We start from the raw sequence: 22058 nt of genomic DNA on the forward strand, positions 1-22058 counted from the left end.
CGGAGTACATATGCATATGACTCTACCAGCATCGGTAATATCGATAGTAACGGCGTAATAAGGTGGTGGTAATGAAATTATTACAATTCTGAATCAAACTACTACCAATCCGGTATAGCATTATTACCAAATCAATACCAGTACGGAGTACATATGTGACTCTACCGGATGCTTTACAGTGTACAATTGGTGCACCAATGATAATTTCAAGTGGTTATTAATATCTCATGAGATAACCATTTAATATTTTTGTGATGGCTACAGCCAATCACATTTTTGGGAAGGGATGACTCCTAGTTTGAAACAGGAAAGACAAGGTCAAATGTTATGGGTTTCGTACCTCAATCCCCAAAGGTCAAGTACCTCAAGGAAATTTTTTTGTCATGTTTTTATTCTTATGAAAGAGGGGACTTAAAACTTAAGGGACTTAAGAAAGGACTTATGAATGATAAGATACAACTCATACTACTACTAATGATACGATATTACTCATCATGATATTCTCATCATGCATATCGAAACTCTCACCAGAAAAATCTTGCTATGCAGATTGTCTCTGGATGATTTTTTACGCTCAGTGTGATTTTTTTAGAAAGCTCAATTTTGATTAGGTTGGTAAACATATATGTATGGTACAAGTAGGTAGAATAGTTACACTTCGTAAATAAGCATATGTTAGAAATTTGAGTAAAACTTAGAAATAAATAGAATAAAATAAACAAATTATATACATACATATATACATAACCTGCAACTACTAACGGTAATTACTAACTCGTAGTTGTTTATTCCTTCAGGTTCATTTTGTCCGGAAACAAGTTCATTCCACAGATTGTGCAGATAAATGTAAATACACGATAATGCGACGCATGTTACTAATCCTAAGTACATTGATCCTTATACAGCATTGCTGAGAGTGGCTCGTTAATTCATATCCCGTCATACTCATTCATATCCATGTATGTCTTGCGATATGCCAGAGAATACCCGGGTATCGGAGCAAAAGTTCACCACCCATTCACTATAGACTTGCCCAAAAACTTGGTGAGATGAGGTATCGATTTGTTTAGATTCGCACAAACCAGATGCTTTGCCATCCTCAGAAGCGTAACTTTGTACATATTTCATCTCTATTTCTGCACACAAAAATAGTTAACTGTTAAAAGATAATGTTTGCCGCTCCGGGTATATGTGCAATATCCACACGAATTATCAATGGATATTATGTTTTCCCAAGTTCGTCATTTCGTGACAGTGACACCAGCAACAAAAGTGAGGCTACATACATTCATCTAACTGGGGGCAGAAGGCAAAATGAGATATGTGGAAAGTTAAAGATCACTCAACAAATTGGGGACAAACTCTGTAAAACTGTCAGTAACCAGTGGCCACATTATGGTAATCTACACTTTATGAAATCGAAAATACTGAGGGTTAGTCTAGATTATAGAACGTGTAGCAATTTTCCCATATACGTTAAACAATGGCGCCAATTCCAAATATTCGAAACTTTTCTGGAAGCTCGGTTCAAGCTGCACCGTGACTAAAAAGCTCAATTGTGAAATTTTAAAGATGGGTCCAAAAATTGATCCCAAAGAGCTCCATGCCGTTAAAATAGTTTGCCAATCAATAATAACATACAAAACAATACTAAGCCAACTCCAGAATGAAAAAATTGTCATTTCTAATGGCCCAATGTCTAAAATAAAGGATTCAGTTGAAAAAAGGAACCAGGCAAGAAATTTGATGGTGCCACAATCGTCGAACGCATGCTCCCCGAACTGTAAGAAATCCGACGCTCGTAAGAAAAATTGATGTGGACAAGGCAATAATTTTTTTCTCAATTCAAAATCAACTGGCAACGAAGTGTCAGGTCCCTGGGCGTACACTGAATTGAATTAATCATCAAGATATGCACAACTTCAGCGAGGCTCGGAAGATATGAGGTGTACACGAAACTTTTTTTCTGACAGCGCTCGGATTACCGCCCCGTACGCAGCCATTCTTTTTTTAATATTCGGAATTTAAATTATTTTGCATAAAGATAAACTAGTTACGTCCGGTTATGCACTTTCAGTGCTTTAATTCTGATTTGAAACTTCAGATCGACACTTTTTTCAAATGGACATAAATTTTTTTATGCATTTTGCAAACTTTTAGATGAACAGTGGTTCAAAGAAAATTTGCTGCCGGCTTTAAAAGCTGGGATTTTTGGAAATGATAACTTCATTCCTCATGAGAAATGGATGGGGAATACGATGAAATCATTTAAAATATCCAACAACGAATGTTTCGCCCAAAAATTAATAGTTGTCGACACGTTCTATAATCTTGCCTAACCCTCAGTATGTGTACACTCTTAGAAATCCAGTATTAAAATGATACCAAGAGGTACTCACATACCAAAGTAATTCTGTGTAGTAATAGCTCGACATTAATGTTTTTACCATGTTTGGGTAGGAAATTTTTACGGAACTGTATAATTTTAATACCAATTGGTAGCAAACTCTTGCACCTAGAGAAATCAATGTCAATACATACCTGCATGAGTATTTATACCAGATTTCTAGGAGTGCACACAATTTTGAAATGCATTAACATAACTGTTTGTATGCAAATATATATTTACATTTATAGCGCTCGTGGTAGAATTACAAGGACAACTCACAACCACAAACTCATTAGGAGCACGGTGTCAAATTCCATTACCGCAACTTGTACCAGAAGAAAATTCAGAACTTATCTGCAATTCGAAAATTTTTACATTGGTATCCGGAGAAGAAAATGGTAAAATTTAATTTCAATAGGGGTATTCATCACTAGTTTAGAAAATTAAATTCCTGAGGATCGCAAAATTTATCATGAAAAGATATGTCTTCGCAATCGGGTGAATCCTTAGGGTTACTTTTTTGTTGGTAAAATATCTGCACCCCAAATTTTAAATTGTTTACACACATAAATAATTGGGCCCATATTTTTGAAGTTTCTAGAATGCTCGTGTTTTGACTTGTGGTGAAATTTTTAAATAATTTTTCACCCAAAATCAAGGTTTTCAAAACGCCATAAACTTTCGAAGTTTCACGCAATTTCAAAAAATTATAAAACTTATTTGCTCAAAATCATTTAGCAGAAATCAGGTATAATACTTACATTTCTAAGAACTTTTAAAATTAAAAATTAATCAGGTTACTGTAAGGAATTTTACAAAGTGCAAAAAACTTAAATTTTTGAGTGTTCAAAAATCAGAATTTTAAAAAATTCTAAGAATAATTCTGCAAAAATGTTGTTTAATTTTTAAAATCGGATTAAACTTAAAGTTAAAGCATTGTGAAGATCCTGATTTGGCTGAAATTTATTTAATTTCCTGCATCTGCATCCTGCGACATGCGATAACTCACGCATTTAAGAAAACGCAAAAATGCGTGTCCTCCTATTATTGTGCAAGATCAATTTAAAACTCGGGAAAAACCATGTTGTGCCTTCGCATTGTCAGGTTCTTCTCATTCTTGGTCTCATTACTTTTTCTCAAAATTACATATTAATAAATTTCACAGGACTCAAGAAACAACTCGACTTGAAAGAATGTCCTCGTTCCTGCCTGGTCCGAAACCCTGCCACGTTTCCATTCAAGCTTCAACTTCCCGAAAATCATGACCAGCTCCCATCCACCATCCAATGTCCAAACATCTTCATCGAGTACTTCCTGGTCGCATATCTCCGGACGGAACATGGCTACGAAGAAGTTGATAAGAGAGCTTTACAGCGATTTCGGGGGCACAATTTGGTCCCAAAATTCCCATCAATCAGTGAATCCGTCAGTTGGACCACCTCGACCAAAGCAGTCACAATAGTTGGCACCTCACCCCAGAAATTTTACAGGCTTTGGATCAAACAACCTTTTCTGTTCAATGTGACGCTTACATTTGGACAAATTTTTGAAGGGAGCATCTCCGTGAAATGTATTGTCTCAATCATACAAAGGATTTCGCTGGGAGGGGCGAAACTCAGAGAGACCGTCATCGCTGCAAAATCTGAATCCAAACAAATAAAAAGATTGAGCTTGACATTTTGTGGGAAGCTACACGAAGCAAGCTACAGCATTGGAGACGATGATAAAATGCTGCTTGCATCATTCAATCAAAATGAGGAAGGATTGAAAATCCAGCATTATTTGAAGGTGATAATACTGATAATTAATTAAACACGGGAACGTTCATAAAATGTGAAACGTAATAAACCGTAGTAACGTTAGAAGTAGCTCACCCTGTAATATACCTGGCACCTTTGCACCTTGGCTGCAAAATTATAGTAGTTCAACAAAATAGATCAATAATTTTTAAGCAGTTATGCATCAATGGTGCAGAAAAACGAGGCATAAAATAGATCAATAATTATTATGCAATTATGCATCAATGGTGCAGAAAAACGAGGAAGATGGCAAAGTATTTTGCACCACTGTTGGAGATTAACCGTGGTGGGTCAAATAAAATTTCAAAAAATTTGTGTCAAAATTATATAATAAATTCTCCCGGCTATTCTGTACCATTGGTGCGTTTTGCATCAATTAACCCAATTGTTTCGCATCATTTTGTGTTACCGATTGTTAGATACCAACGGTGCTATTAATTTATTAAAAAATGGACCTGATCCATTCTAGTGAGTATCAATTGATGCTCATCCAATTGTTTCGCATCAGCTTGGATAACCAACTGTTCAATGCGAACGGTGCTACCTATTCCAAAATTGTAGTCCTTTCTCGATCCATTTGCACAATTAATTCGCACCATTTGCGCCACGGATTGTTCGATACCAATGGTGCGCCTAATTTATTCTATAATGGTCAAGGGGATTATTAATTAGCATCAATTGATGCAAAAAACTCGTGAACACACAGACAGACGGACGGACGGACAAGAGGAATTCAATAGCTCTCGTGCTACGCAGGGTGAGCTAATAAGAGGGAATGCTTAGGTCAGCTACATACTCTCTAAGGATAAGATCGGTCTGGTAGAGTCACGGAGATTTTGATTTCTCGGTATTAAAGTTGATACCGCTTGGTATTAAAATTTGCCGGACCGTAAAAGTTTGCTGCTAAAAATGTGCCGCAAAATTTTAATACCGAGCTACGCGGTATTATCTACTTATTAATGCTACTTTGGTATAGTCATACATATATGAATACCGTTTGGTATTGTTTTAACACTGGAAATTTTAAGAGCGTACCTCTAAATACTTGAAATCTTATAGCATGTACAGTCTTAGGGCAATTGTAAAAAATGCGTGTTTTATGAACGTCACCAGACTAAAATTACTTACAACTTAAAGAATCTTTTAATATTTTCGAAATTCATTATGAACACAGTTCAGCGTCGTCTTTCCCGTGGATTTTTCTGACTCGTTATCCAACTTGGAAGGAGAAGAAGAGATTTTTGTCGGAACTGGAACACTTGCGGGTGACAAGGTGCCAAGGGACCAGGCCAAGGGGGCAGGCTTGTTCTCAAGAATGCGGTCACAATCAGTGTCATCTCTCCTTTCTCTCTTCCCTCCGTCATACTCTCGTGTTCCATCTCGTCGAGCTTCACTAACCTCGCTGGAAACATGTCAGTATCACGTACATATATACTAAGAAACGTTCATAAAATACGTAAGGAACGAATGGGTTAATGGCAGTGGAAAGGAAACTATGGGGACATTGACATTGTACAATAGGGGAGGGTTTAGATATATACATAACATAACATGAGGAGGTGACATCAAATAACACTTAGAAAACTGCCACTTGTCCTAACATTCCGCGGTCACTGAAGAATCTCCGCCTACTAAAACTCCTACATATCCCGCAATATGTGTTGGAGAGGGGTAAAAAAGAGTTAAGCTCTCGTTACGTACTTTATGAACGTTCCCAAAGAATCAAAGTTTGATGAGCAAATTATATAATTTGGATTATGCATATTGGTTTCAGTGCCTCCTCACTATGACGACATATTGAAAGAGACGACCTAGCTGATACAAGGAGCTCGACAGCTTAACATGTCAAATGTACATATGCATCTATTGTTCGCAGCGTCACTTGTATCATAAAAAATAGACACATCCTTCTATAAATTTAAATCTGGGAGATCACAATTATGTATTTGCGGTTTCTTGACATAATTTGAAAACCTTGTTTGAATTCCACATCGTAACCTCAATGTCCTCACTGTCTTGTCCAACTTCTCACGAAAAATGTATACTTATGAGTGTACAAATTAACAGTATTCATACTTTCTTTGGAATAAACTCTTTTCTAAAACCCTATTGCGGTCGAGGATGTTTTTGTTTGCTCCCCATCATGGTCGGGCGCGTGAGTTACATGTATTCCACCCTTTATAAAGATATTTTCGGTCATCTCGCCGCTGGACCGAAGGTCGTTAATGTTAATACGAATTGTTGTCAAATTTCTAGTCCCCCATCAGATGTGGTGTATCATATTTGTATATAATAATATATATATCAATATACAATATATCAATATACAAACGCTTATCTAATTTTTTTACCAAACTATTTTTTTGGTTTTCATTTATCTGCATTTGAAAAACTTTGAGCATCTTTACTGCTTATCCGTTAAATGTTGAAAACTGTTTTCTGACATTAATGCCGAAGCTAAGTACTGGATATAATTTATTTATGTATTTATTTATGTATTTCTCTCGAATGAAAAATGTATTCATCTCCATCAGTCAGTAGTAAGCGGAGTAAGTTTTATTCAACCCAAGATAAAAATCACTCAAAATGCTCTACCTGACCGATAAGGTTTATTTATCAACCAGATTATTACCCCAACTCGCATACCTTAACATAACTAACAGATATACATTATTCGCGAATATTCGCAAAATCTAAATATGTTATAATTTTATTCATCACTTTCATCGCTTAGCCAGGCATCTGTTACACAGAAGTCAACGAAAATGTTACACTCGTTGGAAATTGGTAAGGCTGATTTAATTGATCCTATTTAATTACGAGAGATCAGTGTGCAATTTATCATTTTAATATTTGGTACGTATTTTGAAACGTGAAGCCTTTATCCGATCATAAATTGAGTGATAGCGCAAACCTATAATCAATATTTGAAGGAAATAATCACAGATCATGACTAACGAATTTAATCAGTTTATGATTTAACTAATATTTAGATGAAAATTACGAAGTGAAGCTGCACTTTCTTGTTACCGGATATACCAGAGTCTTCCAGAATATCATATTTCAACGCAAATCTTCCTGGGAATCCAGAACTGGGCAGGATTTTTTTAATTTCCTCCAATCCCAGAAAAAAAAGTGGAACCCTGTGGAACTAAATTTACTAAGTAAGAGGGATCTCTCCACTTTAGATGCATCAATTTCTGCCAAAATTTTTCTTCTTCCTGGTTCATTTTGGAATCCTTATCAACCACCGTTCAGCTTCAATTCGGCTGAGGAGGATGCAATTAAGACACTCCGGCAATTACGTAACGACATTAAACATCGAGAAGGAATTATCGTTACTAGGGCTGAGTTTGATAATAATTGCACAATTGTGGCGGACAATTTGAAAGTTTTGAACATACTTGAAGATCAAATTAAATTAATTCTGGAGGAGACAATGACTCAAACTGTCGTGGACAGAAACAAGGTCAAGTCCCATATTAATCAGCTCAAGGAAACCTCTTGGAAATATAGAACCCTCGAAATCTTAGGTTATGGAGCCTTCGGTGTCGTAATTAAGGCCGAAGACATTCTTGTCAATATTACATCAGCCATCAAAATAATACCGGATCGACCCCTGTGTCCCCAGCTAGACGACGATATCGATGTTCTTCGCGAGGCTAAAAACTGGGCCTCATTAAGGCACGAAAATATTGTCAAGTATGAAAATTCGGACTATTTCCGCCTTTGGCCTCGTAAACTCAAACAAATTTTGGATTTTGATGGACCTGGAGGAAAGAAATTAGAAACAGTCGAGTATTTATCGGCCTTATTGAACAGTTCGGAAAAAATCATTACTGGATTGTACATCCAGACTGAGGTATGTGGCCTTACCTTGCGAAACTGGATAGTTGACAATGGTCCACGTGACTTGTTGACACGAAAAGGAATATGTCGCGGAATAATCGATGGGGTTAACTATATCCATTCGAAGGAAATTATACACCGGGATCTGAGACCGGAAAATATATATTTCGTTCACGAAACAGGTTTCTCGATTCCTATCAAAATCGGAGATTTCGGTCTTTCAAATCGACTCGCACTGGAGCACACTTCCATGACGCAAACAAAGGATTTGGGGAGTGCATTATACCGCGCGCCGGAAATGTGTACACCGCATCAGGAGAAGCCAGGAAAAGCGAAGTATGGCAGGGCCGTCGATGTTTACGCATTGGGTTTAATTATTTCCGAGGTTTACGATCCACAACCAATAACTTCTCTACTGTCGGAAAAATTTGGTAAAATAAAGTGGCTAAGAAATGCTGGAGAAAATATAACTAGAGAACATCCCGAAGTGGGCAAATTAATTGTTAAGTTGGCCAGTCAAGATCCAAATGATCGCTTGGACAAGAGCGTATCAGGGTGTCTTATGCCAATTCGTGCCAACTTATTCGCTACTACTTTGGACGTGTCGCCTGAGGATAGTGAGTTATCTGACGACGATGACGTCTTAACACGCAAACTATCGGCATTAAGAGTGACAGGATATGCATACGGTAAGAACTAGGTTTTGTGACCACGCTGGTAAACCAGCAGGTTAAGATTAAGACCAGTGTCCAAAATCCAGGTCTCATTCGCGCGCTCTCGCCTGCTTGGTTAGCTACCAATCAGGAATAAATCTTGATTGTGGGCACTGGTCTTAACCTGCTGGTTTACCAGCTTGTTTGTGATAGATTTAGGTACTCTAACTTTAGACATCTTTATATTACCTCTTTTCTAAACCTTACGTTATCGACATACATACAAAGTGCGTTTGACTGTGAATTAATTATTCGCTACTGTTGTTCTGTATTTTTAAATAACTAGGAGAACCTCGTGGCCTTGCTGCTCGTGGTTTAGACTACGACAGTTCATCCAGCTACAGACCAACTCCAGTCACGAAATCTGGACAGTGTAAGCGTTCCTATGTACATACATATTTATGTCCGTATGTTGATATCCGTGTTTCTCTTAAAAATCTAGCTTGATCAATGAGCAAGTACTTGTTTTCCCGATTTTTCTAAACCAGATAAAACCGGTTTACAATTTCAAAACCTTTGATTCAGTGATAAAGCCGATTTAGCATGTATTGTTGCATATTCACTTAGGAATTTATAGACATATTTTTTCAGAACAAGTTCCCAAATTTCCTTATAGGAATATGCTTTACCTGACCTATTTTAATACTTTTCAAAAACCATCTAAAAACCGGTTTAAAATGGATACCAGTTTTACGAAAATTTTGAAACAAACAAAAATATCAGAAGATAATTTTACAAAAAAAAACATTCGAACACCAATTTCGAAAAAGTTGCCGATTTTAGTTACCCGACTAGTCAAAGTTAACTCACGTCCGCGAGTTTACTTACTTACGTGTCATGTTACTCCTTTCAGGGCAAGGTAATAGTTCCAAAGAAAATCTGTCCAGCAAACGAGTTGATTATGAAGAAGAGGATGCTTGGAAATCGTATCATCGGGATCGCGTGAGATCCGAATCTCCCGGTCCTTCACACCGGTTCTCAGAAGGTTTGCAAACATTCGCAAACTTCGATGTATTTACATATTTACATATGTGAACCACCATTCTATCAGTTAACGTTCAGCAATATTCTGTTGAGTGCCACAATGCCCGTATTTGTATAACGATTATTTTTCACTTGACCACCGCGCTATTTTTACAAATATTATTTTGCCTATCTAGTTATACACATTTTATAACAAAATTAATTATTTAGCGACTAATTAAGCATATCTCGTTTTCTACATATTGTGTATCAATTACAGAAATGTTTTTTAACGATAGAGTAGTCCATGAAAATTTACCAAATTGTACAAAACGCCGGTGGTCGGAAAGACCGTTTTTTTAATTCTCTACTCTCTTTCGGAGTGGAGGAATTTGACACGCCAAATTATCCTATGCTGTATTGCTCTCCTCCTTTATTACTAATTAGTTTCGTGCACTTACTTACAGATCCAACTAGACCAACAGTTCATCCTTCAGACAGGATCAGTTTACACGGTGTAACACTAACTCGAGAAGTTGAATCCCGACCCAGACAATGTAAACATTTCGATCTATTTAATTATGCAGATTGTCTAACAACTCGCAATACCAAACGTTTATTTCTTGTTGGTTTTCATTCAAGTGCAAAGTCCGAGACAGCAGATAGAGCTTAATTATACGCAGAGGGACTTTGATAACCAATATTATCATGGTGGCATCTCATCGGGCTCCGACTACGCTCCCTCCGAGCGTTCTCCTGGTTCATCCCGAGGTAAGTACATATCAATGAGTAAATCCTGGTCGCACCAGCCCGTAGCTTGCTCGCATTGGGTATGGGCCGGTGCGACCAAGATTTACACTCTGGTACATATGCAAGCAAGAACGACACGTTTTCAAAGCTTATAGAGTTCCATTTAGAATGCAATATATGATATTCGAAAATCAGGTGAAAGCCTACATAGTTTTTACGGATCATACATACAAGATGAATATATGAACTATGCATAAACGTTGCGATCAAGACGTGGAGAGAAATATACCCGTGGGCATATGTATATTTAGTTGAAAGTTATTTCTTGTTATTTCTAAATATGTCGCAGTTTTACACTACCAAAAAATAGTATGCAGAATTTGAGATAACGCAATTCATACATAAGTATGTATTTGCATACAATTTACCGGCCGATTGGAGAATATTATATTACGCAGGTAAAATTTTGTTAAACCAGTTGCGTTATCTCAAATTTTACTCAAGTTTATCTAGCATATCTACAAATATTTTTTAATCGAGACGTACATACATACCTACATACAAATAAATTAAATGAGACAAATTTGTTTGAAATGGAAAGCACATTATGTATGACAGTTTAGTGTTTATGCACATTTATATGTTCCGATTTACTATTACATATGATATATGTGTGTATTTAAATATGTTAATGCACACATATTAAGAAGAATTTCGTTATTTTATTATAAAAATGCATAAATTAATCATTCCTCTAAATATAGATTACTCTGGATCTCTTGATGATGATGACGTTGGCTATGAAAGTGTAGACTCGGGAGGACACCTCTCCGAAGATAGTAAAATTTAATCTGTCAATTAAGCATTTCTCAGATCGGATTCGAAACATTTTTTTAAATCTTTAGATAAATCTCTTCTCGCTTTTCGGAAACTACTGCAGCAAAACAAACAAATTTGGACTGATCAAAACATGGCCAAGTTTTTTAATTTGTTGGAACGTACGGATAAACATGGTCCTAGGGATTTTGGCTCTGCAAATATACGGAGTGATGTGAACCGAAACTTATACAGAATCTGTCGTAGTCAACCTTCACTTGTGACTAAATCTAATTTAAAGAAGGTACTGAACAACTGTGGATTTCCAGATCTGGCAGGTAAAATGTAGTAATACATTCGTGAATAATGTCAAACTGTCGAATTAAATAAGACTGAAAAAACACAATTTTTAACTTAACAGAAAAAGTCGACAATATTCTATTTGGATAATTCTTACGCCGATGGGAAATTAATATTAATACATGTCACATTAATTTATTTGAACAATGGTAGTTAAAGTTGTATACATATTTATTAAGCCAACATGTGTTAACATTGTACGCAGACTTGAATATTTGAGCGGAACAAGTTTTACATAGTTATTTAATAAACTTGCCATTTTTAGCAATCCATCTTAAGGAATCAGATTGTAAGGCAACAAATTAGTTTTGCATATGGAGCTAGATTTTAATTACGATACGATTTAATACATGAAATTCAAAATATCACATCAAAGTCCTTAGTACAATAAATGCAAATATAAAAACATTGAATTATACTTTTGGAACAACACTTATGAATTACATATTATAATAGATTAATTGCATCGGAACTCATTTTTTCAAATTTGTAGACCATTTATGTAATAGGGAGGATAAGTTTGCGAAATAATATTGCAAAATAAAAACATGCCAGTTGCTGGATCAATTGCGGGATAAGAACTAAAATTACATGGTTAGCTCAATTTGCGAGATATACGAATGTTGACGTGAGTTCACTAATTACACATATGTATGTATGTATACCATCGATTCAGGGCAAATTTGACAATCAGAGCAGGACCTAGAGTCGATGGCAATTTTCTATGCTTAAAATTTGATTAAAAGTATTTATAAATGTTCAGAAATTAAAAACTTGACATTTAGAAACGATTTACTGCGACAAATTGACGGCCAATTAACTGAGAAGTCTGCAAATTGACAAATATGCATGCGGAGGTCAATTATAATTCTAGATGTTTAACAGCAAGCCTAAAGCTAAGGTTTATTTTTTTGGAACAATAAGTTTAATTACTAATTACTTCTAAGTGCATATATCAATTCGCAATCAGTTGTATAAAATAAATTGGGCAACATATGTACGTATGTAACAACTTATTTCCCTTGAACCTTGGTTACAAATCTCATTTACAGCGTAAAAGTATCCAGTAAATAGTTCCAACCAAGAAAATAGTTATATTAAGAAATTAAATTAGAAAAGTAAAATGGGTCACGTTCCGTTTAACAAATAACTTTGGCATGCAAATTACTTTCTCCTTGGAAAATACTTCCCTACTCATTTTCTTCCCAGCGTCCGATTACATAATATCTACATATTAAATAATCCGAAATGGTCGTCACCCCTTTAATGTGGAAATCATTAGATCGATATTCAAGATATTTTGACATATTGTGGAAAAATCCTTTGGAATGGGACGTCAAAAGGAAGACTTTCATTTTCACTCCAATATCTAGGAGGCTTGTCCCTTGGATGATTTGTGTTTACGGGTTTCTCAGCATTTTTAACCTTACTTTAATCATGCTCCTCATTTCGCATTTGTTTGGAGTGGCTCAGCTTGAATTCGTAAATATCGTCGTAATATTATGTTTTACTGGAGGGGCCGTGTTTACCACCATATTGGAAAGCCTACTCATGTTTGGAGGCAAGAATGCGGCTTACGCGATAAACTCCATGTTCGCCCTGGCAAAGAAATTGTGTAACGTAAAATATTTATAATTCAACATATAGCACACTCTTAAAAATTGTGGTACCCTTTTAAGAAGTAGATGCAGTTTGTCATACTAAATTGCCGTAAACCATACTAAATCTAAAGTGGACTTCACCCCTTATCAGGTTGACGTTGCTCAGGATTTATTAAAATTTACTTAATACAGAATTGAGAGTGGAATTATTTTATTTTTTCAAAAGGGTAACATATTCAAGAGTGTAAATCTACATAAGTATATAAAATTGCTATATAACCTCCATCTATTTAATTAGGCGTTCCAACCATCGACCTAGAAATCACCCCATATTTCGACTTGAAAGGAGTAACTCTCAATTTGACCGTAATTCTACTCTTCACTCAACCCTTTGTCGTCTACTTGTTCACCATGATCAATTCTAGTTTCAACCAGGGTATTCCGACCCCGGGTTTTACTGGGTAGGGGTTTTGGGGTTTTACTGGGTTTTACTGGGTCGTAAATTAATAAAACCCAGCGGGTTTTACTATGTTAAAGGGGTTTTACTGGGTTTTACTCGGGTTTTACTAAGTTTTATCTAAAATTCAAATAGATAAATCAATATAATCAGTTTGCAGGTGCTTATTTAACTCGAATTAAGTACTCTGATTAATATTTCGTAAATTTCTCTATTTCTTTCGAATTTTTGTTTATGATCTAAAAATCATAATGTACAGCTTAACTTGGAGTTTGATCAAATTCCTATTTTTCTTGTGTTCCTGGCATTTTGAATTGAAGTTTTTTGATAAATCTTGATAAAATTCATTGATTTAAATACGAACATAATACGAATAAATTGACGTAACATTGTAAGTTTTATTACTTCACCCCAAACATTGAGTAAAACCCAGTAAAACCCAGTAAAACCCCAAAACCCAGTAAAACCCAGTAAAACCCCGGGGTAGTTGTTTTCAGAGTAAAACCCCGGGTTTTTCCGAACCCTGGTTTCAACCCGTACAGTCAACTATATTTCATACTTATCGAAAAAGGATGGCAGATGGGACTATTTCCAAAATTTATATTTTTCTTCCTGCAATTTACAATAGTCATCCCTTCTTTTCTAGTAGCTCGTGTGATTTGTTTTATTGTTTGCGTTCCTATCTTATCAGCGTACATGATGCTCGACTGCATATCAACCCTTGATAAGACGGCGATGTTTTACTTGTCTGGTAAAAACAACGTTACGATTGATGCATATTTTCTGCGGTATGCCACTTGTAGAATAATTTATGCAGCCGGGGAGGAATTTGTTGTCACTGGTATTGGCATCGTAATGTTTGTCACGATGTGGATTAGCGTCTTGTTTAATATCATTTCGATAAATATGTATGGGATTATGACGCCATCGGCATATCCATATTTTCCCACCTTTTCTCTATTTATGGCGGGTGGTATCCAGTTTATCTTACCTTTGATTATCAGCATATATGAAGATAGCGTTGCGTTACGGGCCAAGTGGAGACGCATTTTAGGGAGGAGTAGTGACAAGAAATATTTCAAAAGAAAGTTACTTTCTACACGATTAGTGGCCGTGTGTGGGGGAATTTTGCGATATAACTTGTACAAGTGTAAGAGATTGACGAAATTGACTTTTGAGGGGGCAATAGTTAGTTACACGATATCGGCATCGTTATCGATTAAGAGGGGGAACATGATTAGGTTTGAATGAAATTAATTAATACAATGAGTGTTGCCTAATTACGTGCTATAATATGTATGCCCACAATTCTTAATGTTTGTAGCATCACATGAATAAATATTTTAAGCTTTTAATTGAATCGAATTTATTAAAATGCTCAACGTAATTATTACACATTCTGGTTGATATTCATCCTTTTGTTCATTTGCGAGTCAACGGAAAAGTCGGGAATATCTAGCTTAACTTAGACGCTTGTTGGTTTAAATCAGTGTAATACGGTTTTAAATAGAGATTAGTACATTTTCTTTCTATATACTTATTTAGTTACTTATGAGTAGGGCCAATATTGAATAACTTGGCTGACATTGCATATTGCTACATATATCTATGTTGATAAACTGCAAAGCGACAAATGTGTAATACATTTATTCATGTGTGTAAAGTGCATTCATCATTACAACTGAATTTATTAGTTAAACAGACATCATATACAATTATGTCTGTACTTAACTAACACTTTAACAAATTGGGAAGCAGTTGTGGAAAAGTTTTGTAGCGCCTATATTAGGATTTTAACAAGTTTGTCATAGTACTATTTTAATGACTTAATTATGTTCATATTGTAATAAATGTTAATGTGTTAATACGTACGCTATAGTTAGACAAATCAATTGTAAATTCAAGTAATTAAATGTAAATAAAATGTAAATGAGTCAAATGTGTTATTAGAGAAGAGATTAGGGCGATTCACAACTACAGGAAAACAAGATATTACAAGTATCTCGTTTTGCGTGAGGAAAATGCAATGCATACATCACTATCTGACGACCAGACCACGCAATGTTAGCCGATCGTTGAGGTTTGATTTTTTTTAACCCCAAAATATTTAGCGTCTAAAATTTACCGCACCCTAATGAACCAAATGACTGTGATTCACCTTTATCATATACATGTCGGAATTCACAAATGCAACCGAAATTCTTAACGACTGGACGACCCAGATCCTGATATTTGCATATCGCACGACATAACAAAAGCTGTTAACACAGTTTGGTCATATGATAAGGAAAATAAACCAGCTCGGTTGGGCGAGGAGGATCAGGGGATTTTGGAGCTAAACTACAATGTGCAGGATAAATCACTAACGACCGAATTTGCTTCAAACTTTGTGCAATGACTAAGAAAAATTTCTTCATCGTCATCGAATGTTTAACTCATTCACCAGGTCAACTTACACTAAAGTAAAGAAGGTGCTACTATTTACTATTGACAATTACTCTCCAATCTATGAAGTTGGATCCCAGATTCTCAGCCGAGGTCTAGACTCAACCGGTGGGACATCTAAAAGTTATTGAGGATCCAGATTTTCTCTTTCTCCTATCGTTCATGGAGGACTTAATGTGCAATTTTGCATTTTATTCTCTAATGCTACAACAGTCCGCTGGAGTGTGGATTGGAAAGTCAACTAACACCCATGCCTTAGCTACAGTAGTTCGAAATTCAGCGAATAAGTTAGCAGTTAAGTAATTCCATTACTCCAGTATTACTCCCAAGCTCTTTATCTTACATAATTTAGATCTTACGTAGTGTATATTTTAGCACGAACCACAAATTCATGCAGTAGAAACTAAATTCAGTAATTACAGGAATTACATAAGAATTGAAGTGTTGAACAATGCAAGATTGTTAAATTTATGACATATTTGATAAGACTTTATGGACTATCATATTTGGAATCCTGGCAACATATGGCCGTTGGTTGTGCAAAGATATTCAAACTGACAATTACTCCGATGCACATCATCTTACACGTCACGAGTCAACGGATGTGGCAATACCAATGATTGACCTCGTGGTCGATTCAGTCGGAATACAGCTTTTTGCTGTCGCAGACAATAGCAAAGTTAACTACGATTCAAATAGGTAGCCTAGGCGTTCTGCAGATTAAAGCTTTAAGACCTCAACAGCTGCAAATTCTAAACATAGAACAAATACAAGCATTGGAACCTTCGCAAATTGAAGGCCTTTTTCCCATAGTTCTATCCGCCTTGAACAACTGTATTATTTTTCACGAGATCAATTATTATATTTTGACTCAATACAAAAAGAAGGGTTTAATCAAGACCAGTTAGCCTATGTACGAAAAGAAACACTCCAGATAACAAACTCCACCAAGACCTCTACCAGAGACAAGATTTTGAAGTACACGAGGACAAGCGTTAGAAGCTGATCCAGGTAATGGTCATAAGGTGACAAATAACAGGTATAAATATGCATTCCAGACTTTGAAAAGTAATTACTGGCAATAATCTGGCAATTACAGGGCCAGAAAATTATCGATATAACCAACATCGAAGTGGTGGATATCATGCGCGAAAGCAAGCTATTCAGAATCCATTGTCTAACTAATCGCTTATCACTGGTTGGAAACCATATAATGAATGATATTCCTGAGTTAACAAAATTTGAGAACGATATTAAGGCTTTAGCAGTGTTCGTCAGCGCACAGCGCGCATCCAATGACGCGTGTAATCCTTCCGCAGCACAGCGGTAGCCAAGAAACTTAAAGTGTACAGCTTAACATATATATTTATGCAATGCTGGGCTGATTACGCGAGCTTAACGTACGCCAAGGTTCGTAAAATGCATGCATTGTTAGTTGTTACTTTGGAATCAATGCGCAGTGATAATAGACTCTCCCCAAAAACTCCAGCTGAAGCTGAAGGATTGCTGAGAGTAACTCAGGATGTTCAATTTCGCTTCAATCTGGCGTTAATGGAAGACATTATGGATGACCTCAGTTTCTCCTCTAAAGCATTTCAACGATGTGCAGGTATCCAGACTGGCAAAGGGAAGGATACTGAAAATATGGCTTCTATAGACGCATATCGTTTTGATGATAGTAAACTTATGAAAGGTATGATGAAAAACATACAGCACACTGCTACTGCAACAAGTTCGAATTGGTTGCCTGTTCGAACTGTCGAGGAAGCTGAAAAGCCCACCGGTTAGGATGGAATGGTGAATTAATTTTCTCCGAAAACTAAAAACTCAGTCCGAAGGTATCATAATAATATGCATTTCCCTAGCTCAAACTTTTTGAGGTTTGTCTTTTCCTACATCGAAAAGCACACCTCACTGTTACCGCAAAAATCCGTAGTCCCAAAGAACATACCCCTATACGGGTATATGAAATCCTTTGGTAACCCATGTGCTTCTTCTTTTGTTTCAAGGAGGTATACGACCAGTCCACGATATGACTTGGATTTCGCACATCCCTCCAATCCAAAGAAAGTCTGCGATTAGCTGTTCTATTTTTGGCCACATACTTAAAAATGCAATGCTATGATATTGAACGGATGGAGATAATGGGATTGGTGTGCGGCAGCATACATATGATCCTAGAGGGAGGATCCAATCAACTTTTGGGGTCAATCGGACCACCCTACCGTTTGGGGATATGGTCGGGGAAAAAGTTTTTACTGAAATCGAATCTACAGATGACATATTGTGAAATTAGGCATTCCCTTGACGTGGCACACCCCCTTCATCCTTTGGGTGTGGTCTAATTAGCCATTTGCAAACATAACATAGTTCCCTGCAGACTTAAAAATTTGTATAAAGCGATTATGGAAATGAAATCGCACCATGGTACCAACCATGGTGCGATTTCACGATAGGATTTTTCCACATTTCATTATGCACGTTCTATTTAACTGCAACTTTTGCAAAAGCGTTAGAAATTTCAATCATACGTATGTTACGCTACTTAATAACTTTTTATGAACTGCACCCGACATATGTAACTTATCCTCAAATGTGCTGCTGGCATAGGTGTATTTGTATGTAATTCACTATAGTTAGTATATACATAGTTGTTGTAACAATTATGTGTGTACATATATATTCCACGCAATATTTGGATTAGGTTGCTTAGTTTTCCAAAAGTACTAAACATATATGCATTTAACGTACATACATAAACATGTATCTTGGCTGATCGGTACAAAGCACCGAAACAAAGCTCAAGTGGGATAATACTTATTTGTAGTTGTAAAAGTTTGAAAATTTTGTATATGTATACGTAAAGGAGCGAGTAATTTGGCAATCAACGGAGATAACATAGCGTTAGTACGTAGTTTCGAAAAATTTATACATGCAAACTCCCAAATATGGAATATCTTGCGAATTCAAATATGCTACCTTACATTATTCACTAATTCCAGGAAAAACGAGTTTAGCATAAAAATGGTGTGTTTCATGACGTCCAGCGAAAGGAGACAGGTCTCCAGTTGAAAATGCAGAAGGAATAGAAGTATGCTTTTCATACATAGATAAGCAGCAACAGCCAAAACGCTAGAAATTAAATTAATTAAAATCAGATAAGTCTTAAATAAGTCACCATAGTAGAAATTTTATTAATATGAAATTGTAAGTATTTCAGTCTTACACATTTGGAGAAAATCGAATTTCTTCCGGTGCAGCTTCATTCAATGCATTATTTTCCATGCATTATTACTCACGGTCTTAATTTATTGATGTGTACAGCTTGGTACATATAAATATGCATCCCTGTCGACGGAGTCCTTGTGGCAAACTAGCCATACATACATAATATTAAGTCCACCCTAGTTGACATATGTACCACATACGCAACCAATTAATAAATACTTAAACATCTTACCAGGTGCCACTTGCATTAATAATCATCGGATTACAAATATTAATCCCGATTAGAGATTTGCAAGCCAATCAGCCCTATGTAGAAAAATATTTCGATACGTATTTGCACTACATTTTGACGGGGGTACTATCGATTTTATTTATGTATGTACATATGAATATTTTTGTACCTTGTCGTAAATGTGCCAATTAATTTTTACCAAGATTTAGCAAAGTAATGCCACACAGGGTGTCACACATTTTTATTATAATCAACAAACACCACACTTATTACAACGAATTGTACAAAATTTGTAAAATAATTTTACTTTGGGACAAACTTTTTCCCCGTTCCCCAGCTGCAGAAATCTGGGGTAAGATATATAACCGACTACACTCATGGTGTGGGTATAGTAATATACGCATACATACGTAAACAACGAAAAAGTACAAATAGTAAACGGGCAGAAAATACGCTTGTGTACATATGTATCTATGTATCCTTGCTCACAGTATTTTCATTTCCCAATGCTTTATGAGGTGGAAGTTCATACAGAAATGCGATGTCAATTAAAATATGTCTCTAACAACAACACTCTCTCTTTCATAAAGTTTCACTTGTATTGCATATGTACTTATGTACATACGAGCAGTTACATAACTCGCCTCGACACTCGAACTTTCACGAAAGCGATATTTACACGAATCCAGAGAGATGATTCTACGTAACATGTATGCACTGTATAGGGACATACAGATACATAAGTACATTGAATACTTAGTATCTCTTAATTTGTCTCCATGAATATCTACCTGAGATACATATGTAAGTGTGTAGCATCCTTCATTATCAACGCTCTCTTTGTTTAAGTGCAGTTCAATAGTTTGTGAACCTAAAAATACTTGCGGATATGTTGAAGTGACTGGGACGCTGACTATTCTCTTGCATGGAAAAACCTTAAATATGCACGATTACTGATGTGCACAACTGCGTATTTATGTATCTTTCATGAGCATGATTACATATTTATTTCAGAAACGAAAAGGAAAAAAATTAAATGAAATTTTCAATGTCAATATATTGGTATACAAACATGTGCGGGTAAAATTTAGTTTGAAAAGAAAGAGAGAAGGTCGAGGTTTTCATGTACAGTGTCGGACAGATGTCTACGTCCACATAGTCGCGTCAATTTCATTTTCAAATTGTCACTGAACTACTGAACCAATTTTCATCATTGATATATCAAATTCTCACAAATTTAACGTAATTTCATAGCACATTATTAGTTTTCCGCTAAAAAATTTATTTTAGGCCAGAGATGTATTTTAATTCAAAATGAAAACAATTGGATGGACAAAAGTCAACGTCCAGTAAGAGAAAACATACAAAAAAACTGTAATTTATAAGGAATGTTATAACAATTAATTTTTAATATTTGGTTGGGCCTCCGTTCGCTTTAAGGACGGCTTCAAGGCGTCGAGTCATAGAGTTTACCAAATTCTTGGTCACATCTTCAGAAATGGTTTCCCAAACTTCACGAATTCTGGATTTAAGGCCCGGAATTCCTGAAAAAGATTGTTTTCTTATTTCTCTTTCAATGTGGTCCCACAGATGCTCAATGGGATTCAAGTCTGGAGATTGGGGAGGCCATTCTAGCTTCGAAATTTTTTTTTCTTGAAGTATTCCATGGTGTACGTGGCAGAGTGTTTCGGATCGTTGTCTTGTTGGAAGACAAATCGTCGTCCAAGTCCAAGTTTTCGAACAGATTCCTGGATATTACGGTCAAGTATTCCCTGGTACCTGTATTGGTCCATAATTCCGTCAACAAATTCCATTTTTCCTGCCCCACTTGAAGCTATGCATCCCCACACCATTACCGACCCGCCGCCGTGCTTAACTGTGGGGTTGAGATTTTTTGGATTCAAAGCTTCTTTTGGATACCTCCACACTCTACGACGCCCATCTGACCCACAGACATTGAACTTTGACTCGTCAGTCCATAAAATATGTCCCAGAATGTTTGTGGCTTGGAAATGTGGTCTCTGGCAAACTTCACTCGTTTGGTTGCATTCCTCGGTACAATAAGAGGCTTCCGGACTGCTCTGTGGGATTTCAAATTTCCCTTGTTCAGTGTTCTTTGGATGGTCCTAGGACTAACTTGTTTGTCGAACATCTCCTTGATCTCGGTAGATAGCTTTGGAGCACTAAGTGAGGGTGTAACGTTGACTTTGTTGAGCACGTGGCGTACTTCTCGGTGAGCCAAAATGGGTTTTCGACCACTTCTGACCTTGTTTTGGACTGAACCATTAGCTTTAAAGTTCTTAATGATTGTCTGGATGGTTGTCCTTGCTAATTTATACTTGGTCCATATTTGTCTCTGCGACAGCCCCCTTTTTGTCCACCCTTCCAGTCCTGAATGACAAGATCTCGAATAGCGATAGGAATTTCCTTGCGTGTCGACGCCATCATATTTTTCT

The 22058-nt window shown here is 36.3% G+C and overlaps 2 protein-coding genes and 1 long non-coding RNA gene across 5 annotated transcripts; 2 read left to right on the top strand and 1 right to left on the bottom strand.

Annotated features, from left to right (window-relative positions):
* The first annotated feature begins 1077 nt into the window (after window positions 1-1077).
* On the top strand, window positions 1078-6297 carry LOC118432872. 2 transcript variants are annotated; one of them, XM_035857878.1, is made up of 5 exons: window positions 1078-1398; window positions 2638-2787; window positions 3555-4177; window positions 5363-5600; window positions 5963-6297. In XM_035857878.1, exons 1-5 carry the CDS (start codon window positions 1170-1172, stop codon window positions 6001-6003), a joined length of 1281 nt encoding a protein of 426 aa, XP_035713771.1. In that variant the 5' UTR covers window positions 1078-1169; the 3' UTR covers window positions 6004-6297. The 2 variants fall into 2 exon arrangements, with proteins under 2 accessions (XP_035713771.1, XP_035713772.1); XM_035857879.1 differs by lacking the exon at window positions 5363-5600.
* A 549-nt stretch (window positions 6298-6846) lies between these two features.
* On the top strand, window positions 6847-12057 carry LOC110857406 (serine/threonine-protein kinase 10). 2 transcript variants are annotated; one of them, XM_035857859.1, is made up of 9 exons: window positions 6847-6975; window positions 7182-8726; window positions 9037-9123; window positions 9604-9735; window positions 10181-10270; window positions 10356-10484; window positions 11228-11302; window positions 11369-11617; window positions 11701-12057. In XM_035857859.1, exons 1-9 carry the CDS (start codon window positions 6954-6956, stop codon window positions 11727-11729), a joined length of 2358 nt encoding a protein of 785 aa, XP_035713752.1. In that variant the 5' UTR covers window positions 6847-6953; the 3' UTR covers window positions 11730-12057. The 2 variants fall into 2 exon arrangements, with proteins under 2 accessions (XP_035713752.1, XP_035713753.1); XM_035857860.1 differs by lacking the exon at window positions 9037-9123.
* Window positions 12058-15036: 2979 nt separating this feature from the next.
* Window positions 15037-20798, bottom strand: LOC110857278. The gene is made up of 4 exons (XR_002548642.2): window positions 19772-20798; window positions 19603-19676; window positions 19369-19515; window positions 15037-19274 (listed from the first exon to the last, which is right to left on the bottom strand). It is a non-coding gene; the product is annotated as an uncharacterized LOC110857278 (long non-coding RNA).
* Between the last annotated feature and the right edge of the window lie 1260 nt (window positions 20799-22058).

Source organism: Folsomia candida, unplaced genomic scaffold, assembly GCF_002217175.1.
Source record: "Folsomia candida strain VU population unplaced genomic scaffold, ASM221717v1 Fcan01_Sc018, whole genome shotgun sequence".
NCBI lineage: Eukaryota > Metazoa > Arthropoda > Collembola > Entomobryomorpha > Isotomidae > Folsomia > Folsomia candida.

Excerpts from the sequence above, each read along its gene's own strand:
- LOC118432872 (XM_035857878.1), top strand. The coding sequence starts at position 1,170 with ATGTTTGCCGCTCCGGGTATATGTGCAATATCCACACGAATTATCAAT. Across the intron at positions 1,399-2,637 it reads TAACCAGTGGCCACATTATG|CGCTCGTGGTAGAATTACAA; the intron begins GTAATCTACACT and ends TTACATTTATAG. Across the intron at positions 2,788-3,554 it reads GGTATCCGGAGAAGAAAATG|GACTCAAGAAACAACTCGAC; the intron begins GTAAAATTTAAT and ends TAAATTTCACAG.
- LOC110857406 (XM_035857859.1), top strand. The coding sequence starts at position 6,954 with ATGTTACACTCGTTGGAAATTG. Across the intron at positions 6,976-7,181 it reads GTTACACTCGTTGGAAATTG|ATGAAAATTACGAAGTGAAG; the intron begins GTAAGGCTGATT and ends ACTAATATTTAG. Across the intron at positions 10,271-10,355 it reads TGAATCCCGACCCAGACAAT|TGCAAAGTCCGAGACAGCAG; the intron begins GTAAACATTTCG and ends TTTTCATTCAAG.